Here is a 27179-nt window from a genome sequence, read left to right as displayed (position 1 = left end):
TAAATACAATGACTCGCATATGCTTAAAATGTATTTTTTTTAATTCATTGATGGGATGTGGGCGTCGCTGGCTGGCTAGGCCTGCATTTAGTGCCCATCCCTAATTGCCCTTGAGAAGATGGTGGTGAGCTGCCTTCTTGAACCGCTGCAGTCCATATGGTGTAGGTACACCCACAATGCTGTTAGGAAGGGAGTTCCAGGATTTTGGCCCAGCGACAGTGAAGGAACGGCGATACAGGTCCAAGTCAGGATGGTGTGTGGCTTGGAGGCGAACTTGTAGGTGGTGATGTTCCCATGCGTCTGCTGCCCTTGTCCTTCTAAGTGGTAGAGGTTGCGGGTTTGGAAGGTGCTGTTGAAGGAGCTTTGGCGAGTTGCTGCAGTGCATCTTGTAGATGGTACACACTGCAGCCACAGTGCGCCGGTGGTGGAGGGAGTGAATGTTGAAGGTGGTGGATGGAGTGCCAATCAAGCGGGCTGCTTTATCCTGAATGGTGTCAAGCTTCTTGAGTGTTGTTGGAGCTGCACTCATCCAGGCAAGTGGAGAGTATTCCATCACACTCCTGACTTGTGCCTTTGTAGATGGTGGAAAGGCTTTGGGAGTAAGGAGGTGAAACACTCGCTGCAGAATTCCCAGCCTCTGGCCTGCTCTTGTAGCCACAGTATTTATATGGTTGGTCCAGTTCAGCTTCTGATCAATGGTAACCCCCAGGATGTTGATAGTGGGGGCTTCAGCGATGGTAATGCCATTGAATGTCAAGGGGAGATGGTTAGAGTCTCGCTTGTTGGAGATGGTTATTGCCTGGCACTTGTGTGGTGCAAATGTTACTTGCCACTTGTCAGCCCAAGTCTGAATGTTGTCCAGGTCTTGCTGCATATGGACACGGACTGTGTCAGTATCTGATGAGTCTCGAATGGTGCTGAACAGTGTGCAATCATCAGCGAACATCCCCACTTCTGACCTTATGATGGAGGGAAGGTCATTGATGAAACAGCTGAAGATGGTTGGGCCTAGGACACTGCCCTGAGGAACTCCTGCAGTGATGTCATGTGATTGGGATGAATGACCTCCAACAACCACAGCCAACTTCCTTTGTGCTAGGTAATTTTGCTATTAATGTGCTGTTCTAAGCCAACAACCAAAACTGTATTGATGTGAGCAGCACCATGCAGTTAGTCAAACCTGAGCCACAAACATTGAGGAAATACATATCTCAGTCTTCAATCTATCTCGAGTTTGGGGGGAAAAAAACCTTCTGCTCTAGAAACAGAGTTAAGTTATGTTACTGAGCTGTGTGCATGTCCTCCCATCTTGGTTGTTAACATGCCGCTTCAATAGTTTTCAGAAGCTTCCGCTAAATGCTGAGCAAAATCTGTGCATTATTTCCATGTCTCATAACTTGCCACATCACCAACATCAAGCTCCATTGGCTTTTCTCCAAACTTGGTAAGTGGGGTTTCTCAAATCAACCTCTGGTCTTTAGAAAATGGCACTATCTATCTGGCTCTTTCATCTATCATCCACCGTTCCCTGTGCCACTGAGGTTCCTTAGAAAATGGACCATAGCAACTGTGCGCTGTTGGAAGGCTGGGAATCTGATGCAGTCTTCTCTCTTCTTAGGCAGTCCCTCAGAACCGAGGATGACTTGCTTCCACACTAAAAATATGAGTTCTCAGGTGACCGATTAGTCCAATGCGGGACCTACAGTCTCTGCCACAGGTGGGGCAGACGGTGGTTGAAGGGGTGGGTGGGTGGGGTGCTTGGGTTGACGTGCGCTGTTTACGCTTGGCTTCCGCTTGCTCCCGGCGAAGAGACTCAAGTTGTTTGGCGCCTTCCCGGATGCTTCTCCTCCACTTTGTGCGGTCTTGGGCCAGGGATTCCCAGGTGTCGGTGGGGATGTTGCACTTCTTCAAGGAGGCTTTGAGGGTGTCCTTGAAGCGTTTCCTCTACCCACCTGGGGCTCTTTTGCCACGTCGGAGCTCCGAGTAGAGTGCTTGTTTTGGGAGTCTCGTATCGGGCATGCGGACGATGTGGCCCGTCCATCGGAGCTGATCGAGCGTGGTCAAAGCTTCGATGCTGGGGATGTTGGCCTGAGCAAGAACACAGACGTTGGTGCACCTATCCTGCCAATGGATTTGCAGGATCTTGCGAAGGCAGCGTTGGTGGTACCTCTCCAATGCTTTGAGGTGCCTGCTGTAGATGGTCCATGACTCTGAGGCATACAGCAGGGTGGGTATCACTACTGCTCTGTAGACCATGAGCTTGGTGCTGGGTTTGAGGTCCTGGTCTTCAAACACTCTCTTCCTCAGGCAACCAAAGGCTGCACTGACACACTGAAGGCGGTGTTGGACTTCATCATCGATGTCTGCCCTTGTTGACAGTAGGCTCCCGAGGTATGGAAAGAGGTCCACGTTGTCCAAGGCCTCGTCATGGATTTTGATAATCAGGGGGCAGCACTGTGTGGCGGGGGCAGGTTGGTAGAGGACCTTTGTCTTACAGATGTTTAGTGTAAGGCCCATGCTCTCGTACGCTTCGGTGAAGGTGTTGACGATGGTTTGGAGTTCGGCCTCAGAATGTGCACAGACGCAAGCATCGTTTGCATACTGTAATTAAATGACAGAGGATGGGACAACCTTGGATCTGGACTGGAGGCGACGGAGGTTGAACAGTTTCCCGTTTGTTATGTAGATTAGCTCCACTCCAGCAGGGAGCTTACTGATGGTGAGATGGAGCATTGCAGCCAGGAAGATTGAGAAGAGCGTTGGTGCAATGACACAGCCTTGCTTGACCCCAGTCCGTACGTGAATTGGGTTTGTGGTGGATCCGTTGGTCAGGATCACGGCTTGCGTGTTGTCGTGAAGTAGGAGGAGGATGGTGACAAACTTTTGAGGGCAGCCGAATGTGGGCAAAGGGGCGGGAATTTGGGAGAGAACCCGTTTCCACCTCTCCCTGGCTCTGGAGAAAACTTCCAATGGTGAGGGAAAGCAGGCATATCTTTTAATCCCACTCCCCTCCATGGTGACTATGCTTTTGGATCTTGGCACTGGCTCCAATTCCGCCTACTGTATGGGCCTGCCCTGCTCAGGACTCTTCAGTGGCCGCCAACTGAAGCCAATTTTTACAAATGCCTTCCTGTGGAGCCAGAAGAAGCAGAAGTGCGCCCACTCAAACACTCCCCCACAGTTGTCTCAATCTCTCTGCCCACTCCAACCCGTCCTCCCAGGACTTAACCTCTGGGAAGCTGTTGGCGAGGCAAGCAGCCTAACATTCTTGCTGTTCAAATGCATGAGCTTCCTGTGGCATTGCGACGGGCGATGGCAGCTCGCGAGTAAAATGTTAATGAGGCCCAAGGCTCCATTTCGGGTTGACCTCGGTCCTCTCTGTTGGGGCCTACATGGCACCGAGTCTGGGCCCAACTTCTAACCCCTGCTGCCCAATGTTCACTGTGTTTGATGGACCTTATCCTCCTGAAGAGTTTGGGATGCGGGGGCTGTGGACAGTAAATCCCAACACTGACTTGTTTTTGCCGAATATCCTGTTTCCACATTGTAACTTCTATTTCTATCTGTATATTCACCATGGGTCTTCGGACTGTGTACTTGCTACTTTCCAAAATCAGTAGGTTTAATACGCCTTTATTGCATTTCCTCAAAAATTAATAAATGATTTCCTCTAATAGGAAGTTAGTTCCTTTAGAAAATGAGCAAGTCCAGAGCAATGCCTAGTCTGTGAATATTAACTTTTCTTCACAGTAAATAATGTTTTATTGACTTCTTACATTCTGTGAGTACACTACCATAGCACAGTGTACTATTCTATGACTTGATCCTAGTTTTACATAGTCAGGTCGTTAATCATTTTGAGATTTACATATTTGTTATATTAAAACAAATCTGCCCTGCTCAACGCTTCCAATAAACAGATGGTTTTGTGTTTACATTGGCAGTGCCTGTCTGTATGTTCAGTTCTTCTCTTCAAATGTTGCTTTTTGAATGCTTTCCCAAACATTTAGCAACATCATTTGTTTCGTGAGAGGGTTTTGGGAGCGTGGCTCATTTTCCTAGTCTCCCTTGAGGAGTATTTCATTTTGTTGGTACGGTGCCAGGCAACCTTTTCAGAGTATTTATTTTCAAGCAAGTCAAGACTTCGAAGTCCACTTGTATTTAATGCAGGGAACATTCCTCCGTTACTCAATTACTAGCATCAATTTGCTTCTTATCAGTTCATCTGTGCAGTGAAAACAAGCCTGAAAGTGAATATTTTCCATTTACCTGACTGCAGCCATTAACTGCTTCAGAGAGGTCATCAGTGGCATTTTATCATCGGGTGGCGCTGTGGGAAATAAGCTATGTCAGCATGAGGAGACCTTTCTTCATTTGGAAGTTTCAAAACAAGTATTTTTTCCTTGTGTTTAAAAGGAAGAGTTTTCTAGTGTGGCTCCCACCCCTGCAGCCCATTCTCTCTCCTTTCCTGGAGGCACTAAGCCATGTTGGGTTCACTAGTGGCAGTCCTGGCCATTCTTCCATGAGTGAGCCTAGATGATGAAAGGAACCAGGTTAGAAGAACATAAAAACTAGGAGCAGAGGTAGGCCATTCGAGCCTGGTCCGCCATTCAATAAGATCATGGCTGATTTTCGACCTCAACTCCACTTTCCTGCCTGATTCCCCATATCCCTTGATTCCCCTAGAGTCCAAAAATCTATCGATCTCAGCCTTGAATATATTCAATGACTGAGCACAGCTTTCTGGGGTAGAGAATTCCAAAGATTCACAACCCTCTCTGAAGAAATTTCTCCTCCTCTCAGTACTAAATGGCCAACCCCTTATCCTGAGACTATGCCCCCTATGGTTATTTGACCAGAGGAGGCATCACCAGGTGATCCTGTCATCAGCAGGATCAATGGAGCAGGGACCTTGGCTGCTTTCTTTTCCCTCTCCTTGTAATGGTCCTTTTTCCACCCTAGTTAACACCGTACAAGCCAGGGATTGAATCAGGGACCTTCCTAGATTGTATAGCTCCGGATGTGCAAGTAGAATGAAGGACTCTGAATGAGAGTATTCAGATTTTAATCGTTTGTTGCATTTTTTTACTTCCTCCACCAGTTACAAATTCAATTTTACTTACACACACCACACAACACACACACCCACCCCTTGGGTACACCTCATGGTTCAGGCAGTGCCCGTAACCGCTGAGCAGTAATTGGAGCTAGAAAGGTTGTTTTATATATCTTCGTGATCCATAAATGTGAATATCTGTAGAAGACTATTATGTAAGTAATTAGTTAGGGATGGGCAATAAATGCCAGCTTTGCCAGCAAGCGCCTTCCTGAGAATTTTTTAAAAGTTGCTCAGCAAATATACGATATGGAAGCTATCCGATGAGTGGGTGGAGCCGAGTAGGTGTGAGTATGTCACAGCCCAGTACATTTATCACACCAGAGGGTTTCCTAACTGGCCTAGACATTCATTGGAGTAACTGAAGCTAGAACTGTGATGCACACAAGTGAATTTCATACCGTCTCCCCGGGTGTTGATGGGTAACTGGAGAAAAGGATCTGTGCTAGAGAGTACTGTCCATGCTGCTGGCATGGACTCCAAACGGAGGAGCTTCATTCCAAAGGTCACATCTTACTGATCTGAGCAAGTCTCCACAATGGATTTTTGGCTTCTGAAGCCAATGAATTCTTCTGTTGTTTAAAAAGCGTGGTTCCACAGCACTGTTTTGTCCACCATAAATCCTTTTCAGTTTTATGTAACTAATGAGCTACTTTCAAAAATTCTGGGTTCTGCTTTCACTCAAGATTTGCAATGCTCTCATTTGTGTGGCAGGTCACATCCACTCTGTGCAACTGCAATAAAGGCACCATCTGCCCTCCGTCCAATAATTTCAGTGGAAACGGGACCAAATAGTGTTTAGAGTGATAAATGTATGAGAACTGTGAGACTGTTCTCGATGAGGTTACCCGCATAGATCAACTGCCGGACAATCGCGCGCGACCGCTGGGCATTAGTGACCGCTGGGCATCAGTTTCACCAACACCCTGTAAAACCATCAACAGCAAACTGACTCATCCATTGTAATTATGCACAGGATTATTTTCAATTCATACTGAATTAAAATGTTGCTGCACATTTCTTTCTCCCTTCTATATATGGACACACACAATGAGTTGTGGTACACCATGCCGTTTAGGTACTACAGTGAGTTATAGTATTAACTGACCGTTTGAGATGCAGGGCAGACTGGCGCTTTGCGGCTGGACTCTGCTGGAGGTCACGAACTGTCAGCAGGATACATTTGAATGTATATTTGTCACTATTTGAATTGTACAGAATATTTTTTTGTAAAATAAATTTTCAACCTTTCTATTTCTAATGGTCTATTACACTCCGAGAGGGGTTCTTCTGTTAGCGCGGAGCTTTTTGTTTGCTTAGTTGTATGTTTATTGTGAATGTGTTTGGCGTGTTGTCATGTAACACTTGAGATTAACTTTTGATGCAAGTCTCTGGTAGATGGGGGTCACTGAGACGAGAATGGCAGGTTATGGAATGCAGGTTCTGGTCACACCCTTGGTGAAGTTGGTGCTCGGCATGGAACGGAGGCGCGCACACCAGAAAATCCCCAGGCTTAATGTCCCATCTACGTTGACTGAACTGAAATCCATCAAGGCGGCAGTACAAGTGGCCTCTGTGCCCCTGCTTCAGGGGGGGGGGGGGGAATTGTCCAGGGTGCCTGCTCCTGATCAATATCTGGTGATAAGATCCGGCTGGGCTGCAATATGCCCCATTCCAGCTCAAACGTGCAATGTAACCACTTGGGCAAGGAACCATATTCTAGTATGTCATCACCTTGAGATGTGGGGAGAAAATCGGAGCAAAAATGGAAGACAATAGTGATGGACAGCAATCCATTGTGTGTTTATGATGGATATGCATGTTTGGTGTTGATGGCCTTGCATTTGGTTTAATGAATTAATGCCTGGTGGTCACTATATAGACAGACAGTCTCTCTATCGGAGTTGTTCTCCCAGTGTTTCGATTTAAGATTCATCACTCAACCAACACCCCAAAACAGATTAACTGCTCAGTCATCTCATTATTGTTTGTGACATCTTGTGCACAAATTAGCTGCCGTGTTTGCCGACAAAACAACGGTTGCCACACTTCAGAGTAATTCATTGGCTGTGAAGCATTTGGGGCTATTCTAAGGACATCAAAGGCATTATATAGATGCAAATTCTTTCTTCACAAGAATGATTCATTTGAATTTGAAAGTTAACATTGAATGCTCTGAATCACTTACATAATTGAGTCGTGTTCTTGAAAAGCTGCCTCCTGACTTGTTGCCAAGTATCACCTTTCTCTCTTTGATTCTTTTGGTCAGGAGCTGTTTTACGAAGACCGCCATTACCATGAGCATTGCTTCAGGTGTTATCGATGTGACAGATCTCTGGCAGACGAGCCATTTACATGTCAGGAAGAGGAGCTGTTATGCAATGATTGCTACTGCAGCGAATTCTCCTCAAAGTGTATTGCTTGCGACAAGGTCGTCATGCCTGGTACGTGCCCTTTAGTCTCATTTGTCAAACCCTGCTTCTGCTGGAGTAGTCTGTCAGACCAGTTTTCTTCAATCAATTAAAAAGTGATAATGTAACTTTGCACCTTTATTCATAAGACGCTCCTTAAAACCTACCTCTTTGACCAAGCTTTTGGTCACCTGCCCTAATTTATCCTTATGTGGATCGGTGTCAAATTTGTTGTCTTAAAATACTCCTGTGCAGCGCCTTGGGACGTTTTACTACACTAAAGGCGCTATATAAATACAAGTTGTTGTTGTAAAATGTTCATAATTAAGATTTTAAGGAGCGAGGAAGAATCAGAAAGCTGACCTAAGTGAACAGAAACTGAAAATCCTGAATTGTTTTGGGTGCGGAAATGTTTGCTCAGCCCTGTTGAATTATTTTAGCTTTTTTTTTTGCTGTGCTCTAGATTTACACATTTACATGTGTCTACAGGCCAATTCGCACACATTCACCAGCTGCATGATTTAGGCCGTTCCAACAATCTTCTAAAATTATAGCCAGTTAAGCATAACAACCATCGGAAACATTTCATGCTCCGTTGCAGTGAGAAGCCAGCAAGTTATTGGGCAACCACAAATTCTCATTAGTCTCGAGTCCTGACGACTGACTCATTCTGATCAGTTAACAGCAAATTGCGGAATACAAGTCCTTCACTGCAGTGATCTACTTGATCAGATCTTCAGTGGGGACTGGCCGGTACTAATGCACTCTGTCCCGGTACCTTTACACCGGACCCACCAGCACAAGTCCATTGTACGAAAAGGAGAAATGGTGTTGGGGCTGCGTTCTACTGATCGTCCGCCATAACTTTGGCAGAAGATCATCGCAAGCTCCAGAGAAACGGTGTGAAAGGCGAAGTTATGGCGGATGATCAGGAGAATCTCCACGGAAATTCCAGGCGATGCTTTGTGTTGATCAAAGTGACGAGTGGCTTATTATTTAGTCTGGTCTTGAATTTCTAAATGGTGTTCATCAGAATTACCCAAAGGATAATGCATGTAAGTAGTGAGGCTGTATACTCTCCTGTGCCAGGTAGTCAATGGTTATTTTTGACTTTAAGCATGAAAGATTTATAACCGGTGAGCAAGCCAATTGCGATTAAGGCTTCACACAAGTGAGGTAATAGCCAGAACTCATTGTCAACCCTGAAACTCATTATTTCCCACAATTGCCAATCTCACGGGCTTCCTGTCCTCTGGCTAATTGCGGAAGCACCAAAATTGGAGGGTGAGCCTCCTCATATTGATTGTAATCTCGTCTCTCTTTCTCCCCTTCTCCCCCCGCCCCCGCCCAGGGTATAATCAACAGTCTGATATGGGCCACTCTTGGCTCAGTTAGTAAACACACCAGCCAGTGTAGAACAGGAAGGCCTCTAGCTTGATGCTGGGTCTGCGCGGAGTTAGGTGAAGCACGGTAGTCATGGGAGTACATTGGTCCTCGCAGCTTCTTGGCTAGGGAGGGAAATATCAGCCCGGTGACACTGGAACTTGCTGGCACGTACATGCATGAGATCAAGGTTGCGTTCAGCTGTGCCCCCCCCAGTAAATATGCAACGTTCACGGTGTCTCAAGCAATGTTCCGCTCTAAGGTGTGTGGGCGCGCAGCCGCACATCGATCGGGAGGTCCCGCTCAGGCCGCTGGAGAAGATACCGAGCATGCGCGGCCGCACAGCAAACTTAAAGGGACCGTGCACGGGAAACTAAATTAGAGGGAACATTGGTCTCGAGGCTCATACACGAAGACTTGCTGTTTGGGTGAGGTACCAGTGGACACTTGCTGTCCATGGAACCATACACCAGTATAGCTCAACATCTTTAGGATACGAGCAGGGGGGAAAAAACAAAGAGCCCTGGGTATAGTCAGTAAGGGAATGATGCAGGTATGATTATTAAGAGCACAGGCACAAACTTCTACAATCTAAGCTAATGCATTAAGCTGCATACTATATACATACCCTTTAAACTCGTCACCGATGTCAATGGATGGAAAATCAGGAGCAGCTTGCGCACAAATTTACGATGACTGCTTCCGCCCTGACGAGCTCCTGCGCCCGGGGGCCGAAGAGAACATCCGCCCCACTGAGCCATTGATAAGACTCTGGTTCCTCAGTCCCAGCTGCTGCATTACCCAGTCAGCCCAGTGGTGTTGCATTGCTGTGTGTTACAAATGAGCTATTGCATGATGGGGAGTAATGTTTCTGCCTCTCTCCAGGTACCCGTAAGCTTGAATACAATGGTAGCACCTGGCATGAAGCCTGCTTTATTTGTCACACCTGTGAGCAGCCAATAGGATCGAAGGCTTTTGTTCCCGATAAGAGCGAGATTTACTGTGTGCCTTGCTATGAGAACCACTTTGCTCCACGATGTTTTCGCTGCAAGAAGGTACTGACTGAGCCTTGATTTGAGAATACTCTAGTGCACTGCTTACCTCTTTTGGGCACTGATTGTCCTTTCACACTGGAGCTAGGAATGGCCATATATCTATGGCGGGTGCCATTTTAAGTGACCTCCCAGCTGTATGAAAGGGCAGGAAGTACAACTGTGTAGCTAAATGGAGTCTAGGCTGCAACAAGAGGAATTTTCACCCTTTGGGCTGTTGTTTAAACAGATGTACAAGCTAACGCCAAGAGGATTCTGGCAGTTTTGATATTTTTATTGAGCAGCTCAAATCTCTTTTATGGGCCCTATTTCTTTATCTGTAAAGTTAATGCTAATCGGGAGAGGGATTTAACCCAGTGGCTAATTATTCTGCCTCTAATAATAAAGTGCTGCTGCCAGCATTTACACCAGGACTCATTTCATCTGACAGATTTTTAAAAAGCCCCTTGAAAGTTGAGTGGTACATAGAATGATACAGCACAGAAGGCGGCCATTCAGCCCATCATGCCTGTGATGGTGCTTTGAATGAGCTATCCAAATAAGTCCCACTCCCCTGCTCTTTCCCCAGACCCCTGCAAATTTTTCCTTTTCAAGTAATTATCCAATTTCCTTTTGAAAGTTACTATTGAATCTGCTTCCAACACCCTTTCTGGTAGTGCATTCCAGATTGTCATAACTCGCTGCATAAAAAAATAGTTCTCCTCTCCCCTCTGATTCTTTGCCAATTATCTTAAATCTGTGTCCTTTGGTTACTGACCCTCCTGCCAGTGGAAACAGTTTCTCCTTATTTACTCTATCGGAACCTTTCATAATTTTGAACGCCTATATTAAATCTCCTTAACCTTCTTTGTTCTAAGGAGAACAATCCCAGCTTCTCTAGTCTCTCCACATAACTGTCCCTCATCCCCGGCATCATTCTAGTAAATCTCCTCTGAACCCTTTCCTAAACTTTGACATCCTTCCTAAAGTGTGGTGCCCAGAATTGGACACAATGCTCCAGCTGAGGACTAACCAGTGAGTTATAAAGGTTTAGCATAACTTCCTTAAAAGAAAGAAAGACTTCCATTTATATAGCACCTTTCACATCCACTGAACATCTCAAAACGCTTTACAGCCAATAAAGTACTTTTTTGGAGTGTAGTCACTGTTGTAATGTGGGAAATGTCAATTTGCACACAGCAAGCTCCCACAAACAGCAATGTGATAATGACCAGATAATCTGTTTTGGTGATGTTAATTGAGGGATAAATATTGGCCCCAGGACACTGGGATAACTCCCCTGCTCTTCTTCAAAATAGTGCCATGGGATCTTTTGCGTCCATCTGAGAGCAGATGGGGCCTCGGTTTAGCATCTCATCCGAAAGATGACACTTCCAACAGTGCAGCACTCCCTCAACACTGCACTGGGGTGTCAGCTTTGATTTGTGTGCTCAAGTTCCTGGAGTGGGACTTGAACCCACAACCTTCTGACCTCAGAGGTGAGTGTGCTACTAACTGAGCCATAGCTGACACTTGGTACATTTACTGCTTACAGAAAGTTCAAGTCTCCTTATTTCTCACTATTGGTACAACAGAATACCAGAGCAATGAAAAGACTTGTCCAATGTTATATAACTGCACATTCTCAGTTAGAGTTGAATTGGCACCTTTTTGTAGTTTTAGGATTAGGAAATTTGTATGGACAGAACTCAACCTGCAGTTGGGCCACTAAGTCATGGAACTAGTCAATAACTTCTTGAAGGATTACCTGTGGTTGGCTGTTTCCCTCCGATTAGATGAGTTGGCTATGATAGGGCAACCTGTGTGTGGCTCATGTGGTGTGAAGAATGAACTTGGTTTGAGGAACCAAATATCCTTTCCTCACATATTCTTATGACTGTTTCCCTACCAATACAATCCGCACTGAATGGTTTCACAAACTATCGCATCTCTCAAGTGCTTTTCTCCAACCACTCTGCACAGCCAGCTGGTGTAGCTCAGTATAGTGTTGATACTCAGCAAGCATTAATTCCCGAGAGTCCTTCATTTTAAGAGCACTTGTTTCAACACTGCAGTTATATAGCATAAAAGCATGAAGATGCCAATAGCTAATCTACTCACAGACTCTCCTATTAACACCCTTTTAAAATGCTTTTGTACCTGAAGAGTCTTCTTAAGCCTCTACAGACTGCTGGAATATCCTTGTGTAGAAAGCTAGTGACAAATGAATTTGATGCAATGATAATTCTAATAATCTCCTCTTCTGAATGATTGTGCAGGCCTTGACCAAAGGAGGTGTTACTTATCACGATGAGCCTTATCACAAGGAATGCTTTGTCTGCAACGGGTGCAAGACTCAGCTGGCTGGCCAGCACTTCACCTCCCGGGAGGACTCTCCATACTGCCTCAAGTGTTTTGGGAACCTGTATGCCAAGAAATGTGCAGCTTGTGCCAAGCCCATCACAGGTAAACCGCTGTGTATCTCAACCTCTTCGAACTATGCTCTCCTGGCTGTCTGCCGATCGAACTGAAACTGGGAACAATCCTATTATCTTGCAACAGTGCTAGAATTTCTGCAAAGTGTTTCTCATTAAAAACGGTGACTACATTATAGACTGCTCCGATTCACATTGCACTTATTCAGATTGTTAACTGAAAAATGATTCTCTGTTAGAATGTAAGAAATAGAAACCGGAGCAGGAGAAGGCCATTCGGGAGTGCTCCATGGTCTCACATTCTGTACACTTAAGCTTTACCCATATATCAGAGGTGTTGGCCGAAGCATATAATTTGCTACCAGTCCAAGTTGTTTATAACTGAGTCAATTAAGTTTTACTCTGCATCTAAGGCCTACCGACCAAGACCTGATTGGCACATTAATCTGCACAGACAAAAGATTATTATGTCCGGTGTTGGCCTTGGCTCAGTAGTGGCACTCTCAGCTCTGAGTCCGAGGGTTGTCGGTTCAAGTCCTACTCCAGAGACTTGGCACATAATCTAGGCTGAGACTTCAGTGCAGTACTGAGGGAGTGCTGCACTGTCGGAGGCGCTGTCTTTCAGATGCGACATTGAACCAAGTCTCTCTCAGGTAGACGTCAAAGATCTCATGGCACTAATCAAAGATGAGCAATGGCAAAGCGGCAGCTGAATTTCCTACATTACAACAGTGACTATGCTTTAAAAGTACTTAATTGGCTGTAAAGTGCCTTAGGATGTCCTGAATTTGTGAAAGGTGCTACATAAAAGCAAGTTCGACATATAGCGCCTTTCACAACACCAACAATTTGCATTGATATAGCACCTTTTAATGTAGTAAACATCCCAAGGCGCTTCACAAATCTGTCCTAATAAAATTTGACACCGAGCCAAATAAGGAGATGTTAGGACAGATGACCAAAAGCTTGGTCAAAGAGGTAGGTTTTAAGGAAAGCCTTAAAGGACCACGGATGTCCCAAAAGTGCTTCACAGCCAATTAAGTACTTTTGAAGTGTAGTCGCTGTTGTAATGTAGGATAATCCATTCCTGCCCTGAACTCTATGGCTAATTATGCAATTCCAATGGGGAGCTATGCTCACATGAATCGCAGAATGAAGAATCGAGGTTCCAGTGTTGTAGGCCTATCTCTGGCCCAAGCTCCTTTGAGCGCAGCTTTGCTGCTGGAAGCATGGAATTACTGAATTAACCCTTCTAGTATGTCTGCTAGTTAACGAGCACAAACACTCGCAACACTGAAATTTAATTGCAAGAAAGTAATGGATTAGAATAGCTTTAAGAACATAAGAAATAGGAGCAGCAGTAGGCCATTTGGCCCTTCGAGCCTGCTCTGCCATTCAATGAGATCATGGCTGATCTTCTGCCTCAACTGCATTCACCGGCCCTATCGCCATATCCCTTGATGCCCTTACTAGTCAGAAATCTATCGATTTCTGTTTTGAATATACCCAATGACTGAGCCTCCACAGCCCTCTGGGGTAGAGAATTCCAAAGATTGACCACCCTCTGTGTGAAGAAATTTCTTAAATGGCCTACCCTTTATCCTGAGGCTGTGGCCCCTGGTTCTAGACTCCCCAGCAAAGGGAAACATTCTCCCAGCATCCACCCTATCAAGCCCTGTAATAATTTTGTATCCTTCAATGAGATCCCCTCTCATTCTTCTGAATTCAAGAGAATACAGGTCTAGTTTACTCAATCTCCTCTTATACGACAGTCCCGCCATCCCAGGAATCAATCTCGTGAACCTTCGTTGCACTCCCACTATGGCAAGTATATCCTTCCTTAGGTAAGGAGACCAAAATTGTACACAGTACTCCAGGTGTGGTCTCACCAAGGCCCTACATAATTGGAGTAAGACTTCTTTACTCCTGTACTCAAATCCTCTTGTAATGAAGGCCAGCATACCATTTGCCTTCCTAATGGCTTGCTGCACCTGCACATTCACTTTCAGTGACTCATGTACAAGGACACCCAGGTCCCTTTGAACATCTGCATTCCCCAATCTTTCACCATTTAGGAAATACTCTGCCTTTCTGTTTTTTCTACCAAGTGGATAACTTCACATTTATCCACATTATATTCCATCTGCCATGTTCTCACCCACTCACTGAGCCTGTCGAGATGCCCTTGAAGCCTCTTCACATCCTCTTCGCAACTGACACTGCCACCTAGCTCTGTATCATCAACAAATTTGGAAATGTTACATTTAGTCCCCTCATCCAAATCATTAATATAGATTGTGAATAGCTGGGGCCCAAGCACCGATCCTTGCAGTACCCCACTAGTCACAGCCTGCCATCCTGACAAAAACCTGTTTATCCCTACTCTGTTTTCTGTCTGTTATCCAATTCTCAATCCATGCTAGTATATTACCCCCAATTCCATGTGCCCTAATTTTGTTCATCAACCTCTTGTGTGGGACCTTATCGAAGGACTTCTGAAAATCCAGATACACCATATCTACCGGTTCCCCATTGTCTACTCCACTAGTTTCATCCTCAAAGAACTCCATAGGTTTGTCAAACAGGATTTCCCTTTCATAAATCCATGTTGACTCTGCCCAATCTTACTATTAGTTTCTAAGTGCCCAGTTATTGCATCCTTTATAATAGATACCAGCATTTTCCCAACTACTGATGTGAGGCTAACAGGTCTGTAGTTCACCATTTTCTCTCTCCCTCTCTTAAATAGTGGGGTTACATTTGCTATCCTCCATTCTGCAGGAACCGTTCCAGAATCTACAGAATTTTGGAAGATGACAACCAATACGTTCACTATTCCAATGGCCACCTCTTTCAAAACCCTAGGATGTAGGTCATCCGGTCCTTGGGATTTGTCAACTTTTATAGTCCCATTAATTTTGCTAGTACTGTTTTTTTTTACTAATTTCTTTAAGTTCCTCATTCTCATCACACCCTTGGTTTTCTCATATATTTCTGGGAGGTTTTTTGTGTCTTCCGCCGTGAACACAGAAACAAAGTATTTAATTTCTCTGCCATTTCCTCATTCCCCATTATAAATTCTCCCATCTCTGACTGTAAAGGACCTACATTTACCTTCGCCAGTCTTTTCCTTTTCACATACGTATAGAAGCTTTTACAATCCGTTTTTATATTTTTCGCTAGTTTGTGTTCGTATTCCATTTTCCCTTTATCAATTTCTTGGTCCCCCTTTGCTGATTTCTAAAAAGATCCCAATCCTCATGCTGACTGCTTTTTCTGGCAACTTTATAAGTTTCCTCCTTTGACTTAATACTAGCTTTAATTTCTTTTGTTAGCCATGGTTGGATCACTTTTCCTTTTGGGTTTTTATGCCCTAGAGGAATATATGTTTGTTGCAAATTATGCATTATTTCCTTATGTTGGCCATTGTGTCTATCTTCATACCTTTTACTGTAGTCTCCCAATCTACCATGGCCAACTTGTCCCTCATACCCTTGTAGTTTCCTCTGTTTTGAAGACCTTTGTTTTAGATTGGACTATATCACTCTCAAACTTAATGTAAAATTCAATCATATTATGGTCACTTGTGCCTAATTTCTGCACTGCCCATGCTCTTATAAGTTTGTTTTTTGAAATTAAGGTTAAGACTTTAAACAACATTGTGTATCACAGCCTCTTAGGCACGAGGATCCTGATATTTGGAGCCCTACTTACACCAGAGCTGTGGATTTACAGTTGATTCTCCCAAAGGCCAGCGTCCAGTTACTCATTCCAAGCAGAGTCGCAGATTGGACAGTTTAATGTTGTGTATCATTAAACCACAGAGCCCTTGGTATAAAGCAGCAGACATCATAGTTACTTCAGGTCAATCGGAGCTGATTCTGACCCTGATCCTAAACTTGGGCAAGTTTTACTTGTTATTTTTTTTTAAAAATTCTTACTTGTACAAATTAAAGAAGTAGGAGAATAAGAACAAGGTTAAGAAAGGGTTAAGTAAAGCCAAGAAGGAGTATGAGGGAATCTCCTATTAAAAAGAACAGTAAAGTATTCTACAAATAATATCTGTAAAAGAGAATTGTCAAATATGAGGTTGGGGGCCCCTGTGAGGAGAGGATCATGAGTTAGTAAAGGATAAGCAGAAACAAACACTTTGCTTCAGTGTTGGGGAAGAGGTAAAATAAAGGGAAAGTGTTGGAGGAATTAGTTAAGCTAAAGGAGAACAAAAAAAAAGTGCTGGGACCAGACTAGATACATTCAAGGATCCTGTGTGTGAAATAAGGGAAGAAATAGTAGAGGCTCAAATTGATATTTCAGGGCACTATTGAGAGTGGATCTGTGCTGGAGGACTGGAAAGCAGCCAATGTAACATCCGTTTTCACAAAGGGCAGCAGAGCTAACCAAGATAAGTACAGGCCAGTTAGTTTAACATCTTTAGTAGGGAACATTTTGTAATCTTCAATTAAAGATGAAATTACTAAATAGCTAGATGAAGAGAAAGTAATTAGAAGCAGCCAACATAGATTTCAGAAAGGCAGATCATGTTTGATTGAGTTTGTTGAAGTGACAGATATGGTGGATTGGGGAAATGCAATGAATGGTGGTGCACATGGGCTTTCAGAAAGCCTTTGACAAGATACCACCAGGAGACAATTGGAGAAGATTAAAGGGCATGGAATTTAGGGAAGGAGAGCAAACTGGATTAACAAATGGTTAGAAAGGAGGAAACCGATTAGCAGTTGAGGGCAGTCTCTCAGTGGATGGCAGTGGGTAGCAGGGTCCCACCGTGTTCTGTTCTGGAACCACTTCACTCTTCACTCTACATCTAGATACAGAGCTACATGGACTGGTGGCAAAAATTGCACACGATACTAAAATAGGAGGCAAAGTCAATTTAATTCTGAGGAGCAAAGGAAGATAGAAGGGGATATTTATAAGATGGTGGAATGCAAGTGTGAGGTGGTACATTTTTTTCTTTAAAAAAGTAAGATTTGAATACATCCACTGCCGAAGCCCTCATCCATGCCTCTGAAACCTCTAGACGTGACTGTGCCAACGCACTCATGGCTGGCCTCCCACATTCTATCCTATGTAAACTTGAGGTGATCCAAAACTCGGCTGCCCGTGTCCTAACTTGCACCAAGTCCTATTCACTCATCACCCCTCTGCTCACTGACCTACATTAGCTCCTGGTTAAGCAGCGTCTCTTTTAAACATTTTCATCCTTGTTTTCAAATTCCTCCATGGCCTCGCCCCTCCATATCTCTAATCTCCTCCAGTCCCACAACACCACCCCGCCCCCCCCCCCCCCCCCGAGATATCTGCACTCCTCTAATTCTGGCCTCTTGAGCATCCCTGATTTTAATCGCTCAACCATTGGTGGCCGTGCCTTCAGCTGCCTAGGCCCTAAGCTCTGGAATTCCCTCCCTAAACCTCTCCGCCTCGCTACCTCTCTTTCCTTGTTTAAGACGCTCCTTAAAACCTATCTCTATGACCAAGATTTTGGTCACCTTCCCTAATTTCTCCTTGTGTGTCAAATTTTGTTTTATAATACTCTGTGAAGCGCCTTGGGATGTCTTGCTATGTTAAAGGTGCTAGATAAATAAAAGTTGTTGTTGTTGATCTGGATGATGATGATGATGATCTGAATGATGTGAAAGAGCAGAAAGGTTTGGGGAGTTCAAGTTCAAAAGACATTAAAAGCTGCACCTGAAGTGAATAAGGCCATTTATATTTTTTAAAAAGCTAAAGGAATGCTGGGCTTTATTGCTAAAGGAATGCTGGGCTTTATTGCAAGAGGTAAAGAAAATAAAAGTCGAGATGCAATAGTGATTATACAAAACACTAAGACCACAGTTGGAGTATTGTGTGCAATCTTGGGCTCCACACAACAGGAAAGCTGTCGAGGCAATAGAGAGGGTACAGTGCAGAGGCAATAGAATGCCGCCTGGTATGAGGAAATATAAATATGAAGAAAGTGTTGAAAAATTGGGACTGTTTTTGTTGGAACAGAGATTATGGTATGATTTGATAGAGGTGCTTAAGATTCTGAAGAGATGGGACAGAGGAGAAAGAAATAGGTTGTTTCCAGTGTTTGAGGAGTCTAGAATGAAAGGGACCGAGATACAAGATTAAATGTGAAAGATTCAGGATAGAGCGGGAGAAAAAAATTTTACACAGCAGATTGTGAAGCTGTGAAATGCACTATCGGAGTTGATGATTGAAGCAGAGATCATGGCAACATTTAAGAATAGGTTAGATAGGTGGTTGTAGGAAAGGCGAATAAAGGGATGTGGGAACAGGGCAGCTGCATGAGATTAGGGCGACTGCTCTTCTGGAGGATAAACACCAACATGGACTGGTTGGGCTGAACGGCCTGTTTGTGTTGTAATTTCTATGTAAATCCCACTATATCATCGACCACCAATACTATGAGACTGCACAGACTGTTAACGCATTCTAGTCTGATATAAAATGTGCTCCTATGCTTTAAACAGAGGGTTTGTGCTGTTTTAGGTGATGCAGACCATCTCAAATAGAACCTATCCTCCAGCCAGACATTGCATCAACCTTTATTTTGGTTTTGCCCAATTTTAGATTAGGTTGGAATTGTTTTGCACGTCTGGCATGGGCCGTCAGCCGATTATGGGGCATTTCCACCTCACAAGCATGCAGTATAACCATGTATTCCATTTCTGTGGAGTGTCCAGGTATTATGGATTTGGCCAGTAACTTATCCCTGCGACAGTTTGTGCACTAAATATTTTACTTCGATGTACTGACATAACACGTCTGTAGAAAATAATGAAAACATTAAAATGTCATGCTCTTGACAGCAGCACAACGGTTTTAGTAGTAAAGTGCTAGACCTGCAATTGGGTGAGACAAGTTTCTTAAATTTATCATTTTTGTGCTTATCCAAGTGAGGTATGTCGCTCTTGGGAGATGTAATGGAGCGGAGTATATTGTTACAACAATGTACCTTAACCACAACCACAGAGCACCCTCTGCTGTACCAGTGTGATATTTGCATTTCCTATGTACGATTCAGACTGACCAGTTTGCCCTGGGTAGCTTTGTGATTTGGGCACACCATTTTCCTTGGAGCCATTAGGCAGAAGAGACTTTCATTCCATTGATCTGGCCTTGGAAACCACTGCACCACCCAATCCGAAACCTCCCAGCAGGCCCAGATTTGAAACCCAGCCACACATATTTGAACTTGGTTGCCCTCATTATCTGTACTTTTTTTTTGTGGCTCTGAACTGGGTTTCTATGCTGAGTCAATCACATCACAGAAGGATTCCATCTCTCGGTGGAGAAAAATGAGCGGGGCCAATCCACCTGACAGATGAATACCCTTTGTCAGCTGAATAGGGAGAAGCCCGAGGCCTAGAGTCCAGGGCTGAAAGGGAAAGCGCGGGCAGTTGGGAACTTAAAACACTTCTACAAGAACAAAGCAATCCTATTTTGTTGTTTTAATGTTCTCGTCTGTAACTTCTCCGAGACCCTGGCCCTTTGCAAGTAACAATTTTTAAATATTGATTCCACTGATCCTTTGCTTTTACCAGAAAGTTATCTTTCTGGTAGCTGACTTTTTCGTGAATAAAGACTCCCAACTGAGACAAAAGGTTCACTACTGTTATAAACTGCACCTCCAGGCACATTCTGCCATATTCACAGGAATATCAGAAACACTTCTGTCATACATGAAAGGATTTCATGTGGCAGAAATCAAAGATAAATATCCCAATGTTTTTCTTAGTGTGGTGCCAAAACACGAGTTGAAGCTTTTGAAGAAATGCCTCTCGGGCATCAAGTATTTTGTGATAATGTCGTAAGGTATACGCAGCAGTATCTCTTAAATTAACAATAATAAAGGGCTCTTAACAGCAACAGTAATAGTATCAGCGGTGAGCACTGGAATGCTGACGAGCAACTCTACAGGGCCTTTTGATCTAAGAATACAAAGCCTTATAAAATAATCTGTGTCCTAATTTATGCCTCTTTGATTAACAACAACGATGCTAGTGTATACACAGTAAATCTGTGGGGCCACTAACAAACCTTACAATGGATACCGAGGTAGGCCTGTGTATTGCAGTTATGTGAGATGCATGAATTATGATATAATTCGGCCTATTTTTTAATGTGCCTTAGTACTTGAAACTGCGCATAGTCCTCTATCTAAGTGACCTTGCTCTCTGTCTGGTGCAGTCATATGCAGCTTTAAGAGTTGAAAGATTTTTTTTTAAAGTAGGAGTGAGCACTGATTAAAATTTCCTAAAAGGATGCAAAATTCCAGTGAATTGAACAAATTCTTGAAAATCTGTTATTTGATCTTTTGAATTTTGCAAGATGCTTCCTTCAATTGAAGCCTGATGTTTTCTGACAGGAAAAATACAGAGAAAATCAAAAGAAAATAGAAAACCTAGGTTAAGTAAATATAAGAGCTTGTGTGCTGCTGAAATTACAAAGCAGGACAGCCACAGGCTTGATCCCCCAGTCTGTGCTGAGTTAGCTGAACTCGGTGAGAGCAGCAGACCTTCGAGCTCCCAGGTAAGGGTGGAGAAAAATCAGCCAGGGTTCCAGCTCTTGACTGCTCTCCACTGACTCCTGCTGAAATGTGCACACATTGGACTCTGCTCTAATTACCCCCCTCGCCACTGTTTCTGAGCATTCCTGGTCAAATACCCTGCTGGCACTCGCTGACTAGGCTCACACATGAAGAATGGTAACTTGAGAGATATTGGCACCACACCCAAGCATTAAGAGTCTGTACCTTCAAGAGAGAAGGGGGGAATTGGCAGTGGGCATACAGGGGTGGGTGGGGGGGAGGAAACCGATTCAGTAAGTTAGCCACTTGATTCAGTTTGATCATGTTCAAGCCTGTGATCTGGTAATCCTGTCACTTGGCTTCATGGATTTTCTGAATAGTGGTCATTGAATTTAGAATCAGACCAATTTCACTGAAAAGGAAGAAAAGCTAAATGATGTTGTAGAGTTTATCAGAGAATCTTGCAGTACAGAAGGAGGCCATTCAGCCCCTTATTCCTGTGCATCCTATAGTTTTACATCCTACAATTTTTCTGGAGAATGAGTTTGCCTTGCCCAGTATACATGTTTAGGACAAACTAGGTGGCGGTGACTTTTGTAATCATGGTAGTCTTCTAAATTTGGTATAGGAAGCTTTGGCTGCATTGCCGTTGCCCCTTCTCATTCTATCGCATAGCAAGTTTTCAAATGTGGGCTGGTCATCGAACATAAGAACATCAGAAATAGGAGCAGGAGTAGACCATTCGGCCCCTCGAGCCTGCTCCGCCATTCAATAAGATCATGGCTGATCTTCTACCTCGGCTCCACTTTCCAGCACTATCCTCATATCTCTTGATTCCCTTAATATTCAAAAATCTATCGATCTCTGTTTAGCATATACTCATCGACTGAGTCTCCACAGCCCTCTGGGGTAGAGAATTCCAAAGATTCACCACCCTGTCCTGTTGCACAGACTTGCTGCAGCTGGCACTGCAAGTGTTGTTGAGCACTGTTATTGAACAGAGCTTGCCTCTCCACTTCAAACACTTCAGTCAGAATTTACAGCGCACCTTTTTGCAGTTTGCTTGAGGCTGTTTCTTAAAAACTCTGTTCTTTCTCTAAAGGTTTCGGAGGAGGCAAATACATTTCCTTTGAAGATCGCCAGTGGCACCAGAGTTGCTTCTCCTGCTCGCGATGCTCGGCCTCGCTGGTCGGAAAGGGATTTTTCCCTGAGAAGGATGACATTCTTTGCCGTGAATGTAACAGTGACTTATGAATTGATTGCTGACACCAGTTCCACTCTTCATATATTTTTGTACACCTAAATTGCACCAGTGCAGCATTAGGCCATTTAAAGCACAGTTTGTATCTTGGAGAAAACCTTTCCTTTTACACTTTCCTGGTGACATTTCCTACATTGATAAACTTGTACAATAAAGATTTAACAGGTTGCTTCCTCTTCCCCTATGCCTCTCTATCTTACCAGCGATGCTCAACAACTCTCTAGGCAAGAAGAACAACAGCCAAATTATTTGTTTTTTCATTCACATCAGATGGGACATCGAAGTGGCCAATTCTGTTATTATTTATTCAATAGAATTAAGCTCACCACGCTTTTATATAACGCATCTAAAATGACTCGTTAGCAACTAAGCTTTCCTGATGGTTCAGTATGTAAATGGTGGGGGTGCAAGATCGGCTGCCCATTCTACACCCTGCCTGCCCAATTTTGCTTTCTATTGATTTCAATGGACAGGTAGATCGTGCTGGGTGATCCAGTACCACCCATTTTGCACCCCAGCCCAAGTTGGGATGATGCTGAGCCATTCAGCCCTGAAGGACTCGGGTTTGATCCCTAGACTGTGCTGAGTTTGCTGATTGCAGCCAGGGTCATGCTAGGAGGCTACAATTACTGGACTAGGGAGTAGAAAAACCAGCCAGGGCTCTTGCTGCTGATCACTATCTTGTGATCGCAAGTGGAAGTACATGTGTATGGATATCAAACTAAAGATAGAAGTGGCTTGTCAGTAATTCCCCCCCAGCCCATTGATATTCACTGTCCAGGGTCACGCACATGAAGAATAGTAACTTGGTGAGGTACTGGAAGTCCACCAAAACCATTTTTTTTAAAGTATGAAACACCATCTTTAGGTGAGGATAGTACTTCAAAGTTACTATTATTCTACACCCTTTTTCTAGTCACTCATACCACCATATTATTTCCAGTTGGTTGAATGAGCAATGAGGTCATTGACTTCTCAACAGGTTCTGGCCTTGATTCTGCCGCATGGCTCTGAACTTGGCAGGAGGCATTTTTCCATATGGTGAAAGTCAACAGATTGGCAATGCTGGAGCACAGAGAGAAACACATCATACACATGGGTTGGTGTGCGGATCTCTGAGGAGGCTTGTGACAGCAGAGGTTTCACAGATCATTCAGATACTGTCGGGTACACCAGGGGCAGCAGAACAAGAGGACATTGTTTTGGGTTGTGAGGTGGAAATTTAGGGCAGACAACCGGAAGTATTTCTTTATGTGAAGGGTGATCATCATTTGGAATGGTTTGTCAGGAGAGTGGTTAAGACCCAACAGTAGATTCATTTAAGAATCAACTAGAAAGACAGTAGGTATTCTGAAAGGATAAAGCAAATGCCTGAAAGTGTCTTTTGTCCAACCCAATCTTGAGAAGGACAACCTCAATTATAATACTACAGTACAACAGAGCATGCGATTATATCTGTTATTCATTAACTAGTGCAGTTAGCTCCACCTTAACTATGTCAGACCTTGGCACCAGGATCACTGCAGCTCACTAGGAGTCGGGTACCTGACCTGATCATTCATTAAGTAGGTTTTCAGTCAGGCACATAGTTCATTAACCACAGATCAATCAGAAGCCACATTAACTCATTCACTAATAAGGCACTGTTTCATGTTGTTCTCACTGCAGCACTTATTAGAATGGCACAGAATAGATTGGGACTATAGTAAATGACTCGTAAAATAATGGTCGTGTAGTGGGGGAGCACAATCCTTGGCCTGCATAAGACAAGTTGCCCAATTTAATTGTGCAGTTTCCCTGATCTAAGGATCAATTAACAAGTCACTTGATCTTTGCTCGCTTGATCTCTTCCCTAATCCCTGTTGTGATATTGAAATGATGGCTCAGGTGGAACACCCCTGACCCATTATGCAGCACTTGTGCTAACAGTGCCATTAATTTGGACTACTTGTTAAAACTGAAATGGAAAACTGAGCCTGGCCCATTACGCCTGTCAGCATTTACAGAAAATAGATCTGATCTAAGAGAGAGTTCACCACTCGTTTGCCTGAGAGACATGAAATGGCTCAATGGCTTCAAACAGGTGAGAAATGCACGGTTGCATTTGGCGTTAATGGGACAAATAAACCAAGTAACAACTAAAAGAGACAGAGGGTGTTTTATACCTTTATATGGAAAATCCCAGTCTGTTTGGAACAGATTTAAAATTGAGACCACGAGCTGGGTTTGGAATTTTGTATTTCACACAATATTGAAAAAGGCGCAATTATGTTTTTCAATAGATGTCTAGACCATTGTCTAAGAGAGGTAGGGTGTACTGTGGGAGTGACATTTATTTTGAGTGGACCAAAGACATTGCTATCAGAGAGTCTCATTAACACTTTACATTTGACTGACTTAAATGGGACCTATTTGGAAATCTCCACAAGCAGAACTGTAGTGATGAGCAGCGTTGTGCAATACAAATTATGGTTCAGCTGTGTCTTGTCAATAATTCCAAAGATACCATTTGACAACAAAAACTAGGGTTTTTTTCCCATTTATTTTAGCCACAGTGTTTGTTCTGCTGCCCATACTGAACACCCTTCTACTGAGCAGTCAGGATTAGTGCTTCACTATACAAGATAAGCTGTCGAGTTTTGGTGAAAGTCCATTCTGTAAAGTCACTGATTAAGTTGCATTTCAACTGCTCAAAAGTAGGTGGATTAAAGGATTGGAAATACAAACATTCCTGCTGTGTTACTGGCTTCACTCTAAAACCTTACTGTAAATATGAAGCCCTGTTTACGACAGTCGGATTAGAGCTGATAGAATTCTGAATCCACCCAGTCTCTGATTGAGGTTTATGGTTTAGTGTTCATGTGTACAGATGCAGTTAGAACGTATCACACATCCCTCATAATATTTGCCATTACAATTTTACCGTTAAAGGAAATCATTACCACCCCCCAGTTATAGTAGCTCCCGATCTGACATTCTGTACAATGGCTAAGCACCATGAGGTAGCAGTGGGATGGGCACCAGGTCACTAGAGACTCAAGTACTGTGGACACTGCTTCGAATCCTAGGGCTAGCTTGTCAATCGAGTGAATTTTCCATCTTGCAATGGAGAGTTGTTGGATGGAGTTTCCTTGTTGAGGTGGTATGATCTATCTGGGAGAGAGGAGGAGGGAGGGAGTGGCAGGATTTAGCATAGTTGGTTCACACTGCTAAAAGTTGATTTATCAGTATGGTGCTGATGGTGGTTGTAGAATGGTTTTTAGTGTGATTATTCTATTCACATTACCAAAGGGGGTGGCTGGGTAGGAAAATGGCACTGAACTATCACTTACGACATGGAATAATTTATAACCAGTACCTTTCATTAAATAGAAAATAGAAGTGACTACCCAGGTGGTGCAGAGGTCACCTCGCAGTCTTGGAGCTATACAGATCCAGGTTTGATCCCTGGCCTATTCTGGTAGCTGATCTCAGTTGGCCTCAGCACTCCTGGGGTAGGGAGGGAATAAATGGCCCGTGATCCCACTCCTAATTACTATGCAGTGACTTCTGTTGGGCGTACCAGATGAGGACAGGGTCACACTTGGCTGTGATGTAATCATTATGAGCATTATCAATGTGCAAGGTTACCTTAGATCAGCTAACTGCATGAGAAGGCACCTCAACTCGAGGAGCCTGTCCAATAAACTGTATTCATATTCATCCATGCCACAGGTGTAAGGTTAGCATCTTTAATTTAAAAAGATTGTTTTAATGATCTGCCTGTAGGTAATAGGTATCCAGTGGGTTGCTTCCCACCTGAATCCTTCCAGCAGCCCAACAGATACAAGACTAATGCCCTTCTAAGGCGACAGCCCTTAGCAAGAACTACCTGCCACCAGCCCGCCCCCCCCTCCACCCCCCCCCAAACAGTGTCCACCTCAGTTAGTTTTTATTAGCAGGGATTGAGAATGATAAGAAGTGTTAACAGAGATTTGTAGAGAAGAGGACAAGATCTAAAGCCATGCCATTTGAGGGGTATCTAAAATCTTATGTATGAAACATTAAAGTAGAATTATCTGCCAACACCGTGGCCTCAGCGATGGATGTTATGCATACATTCCAGCTTGTCTACCCATCGAAATTCCCTTGGTGTTACCACTAAAAATGTGTAAAATTGCCAAACATTGTTGGTGTGTGCATTGTTTTTTTTTTGTTTCTTGCTCTTTTAAAAGTATTTTCCTGTTTTTATCACGTTATTTGTAACCAAGTGCTATTGGGAGTGGTGGGCCAGTCCCACATGTCACAAGAAAGTTTACATATAACAGAATGTTATGCATGATGATTTTTTTTTATTATTAATCACCTAGGCAATGTTTATATCTAACACTATTGTAAAAGCTTTGATGCTGGTAAGTCAGAGTGTACTGTGTATTGTTTAACATGAGAGCTGTGAACAGCAGCATACAATGTTTGCTTAGTGTAGTTGTCCTGTCTGACTTACTTACGTTTTCATTTATGTGTCTCTAAAATGCTTACACAATAAAAAAAAATTAAACTGAACCTTCATTTGGCTTTGATGTTTCTCTTCTCCTTTATCCGATACACTCGGATTATTTAAACGCTAGCAGGTGGCTCAGTGGGCATATGCGCCCCCGTGACAAGCCCCCAGGTTTGATCTGCGATCTGTGCTGAGTGATCTGGTCCTCGCAAGTGCAGCAGTAGCATCGCTGTGATTGGTCTCCATGCCCCCGGGTAGGGAAGGGAAGTCGGAAGAAGTCCCAATTCCTCATCACTGCTGCTGGAAAGTGCACATGAGGGTGTTGAGAGTAAGGAGAGAATCATCTCCACCTACTCTAGTCCTCTGCGATCTCTGCGCTCCTCCAATTCTGGCCTCTTGCGCATCCCTGATTTGTATTGCCCACCATTGGCAGCCGTGCCTTCAGCCGCCGAGGCCCTAAGCTCTGGAATTCCCTCCCAAAACCTTTCTGCCTCTCTATCTCCTCCTT

General features: G+C 43.8%; 1 protein-coding gene across 3 annotated transcripts in view; it reads left to right on the top strand.

The window, feature by feature from the left end:
- fhl3a (four and a half LIM domains 3a) overlaps window positions 1-26733 on the top strand; it is a 112078-nt gene extending 85345 nt beyond the window's left edge. For all 3 annotated transcript variants that reach the window (XM_085962480.1, XM_085962482.1, XM_085962481.1), the window contains exons 3-6: window positions 7386-7560; window positions 9796-9965; window positions 12221-12407; window positions 22033-26733. In XM_085962480.1, the coding sequence (XP_085818606.1) occupies window positions 7386-7560; window positions 9796-9965; window positions 12221-12407; window positions 22033-22184 (684 nt within the window). In that variant the 3' untranslated portion in view covers window positions 22185-26733. The remainder of the gene's footprint in view (window positions 1-7385; window positions 7561-9795; window positions 9966-12220; window positions 12408-22032) is intronic.
- The last annotated feature ends 446 nt before the right edge of the window (window positions 26734-27179 follow it).

Source organism: Somniosus microcephalus, chromosome 20, assembly GCF_052327205.1.
Source record: "Somniosus microcephalus isolate GS21.2 chromosome 20, FLI_Smic_1.0, whole genome shotgun sequence".
Lineage (NCBI taxonomy): Eukaryota > Metazoa > Chordata > Chondrichthyes > Squaliformes > Somniosidae > Somniosus > Somniosus microcephalus.
The sequence above is the reverse complement of the archived record's forward strand: the minus strand, read 5'-3'. Positions and strand labels throughout refer to the sequence as shown.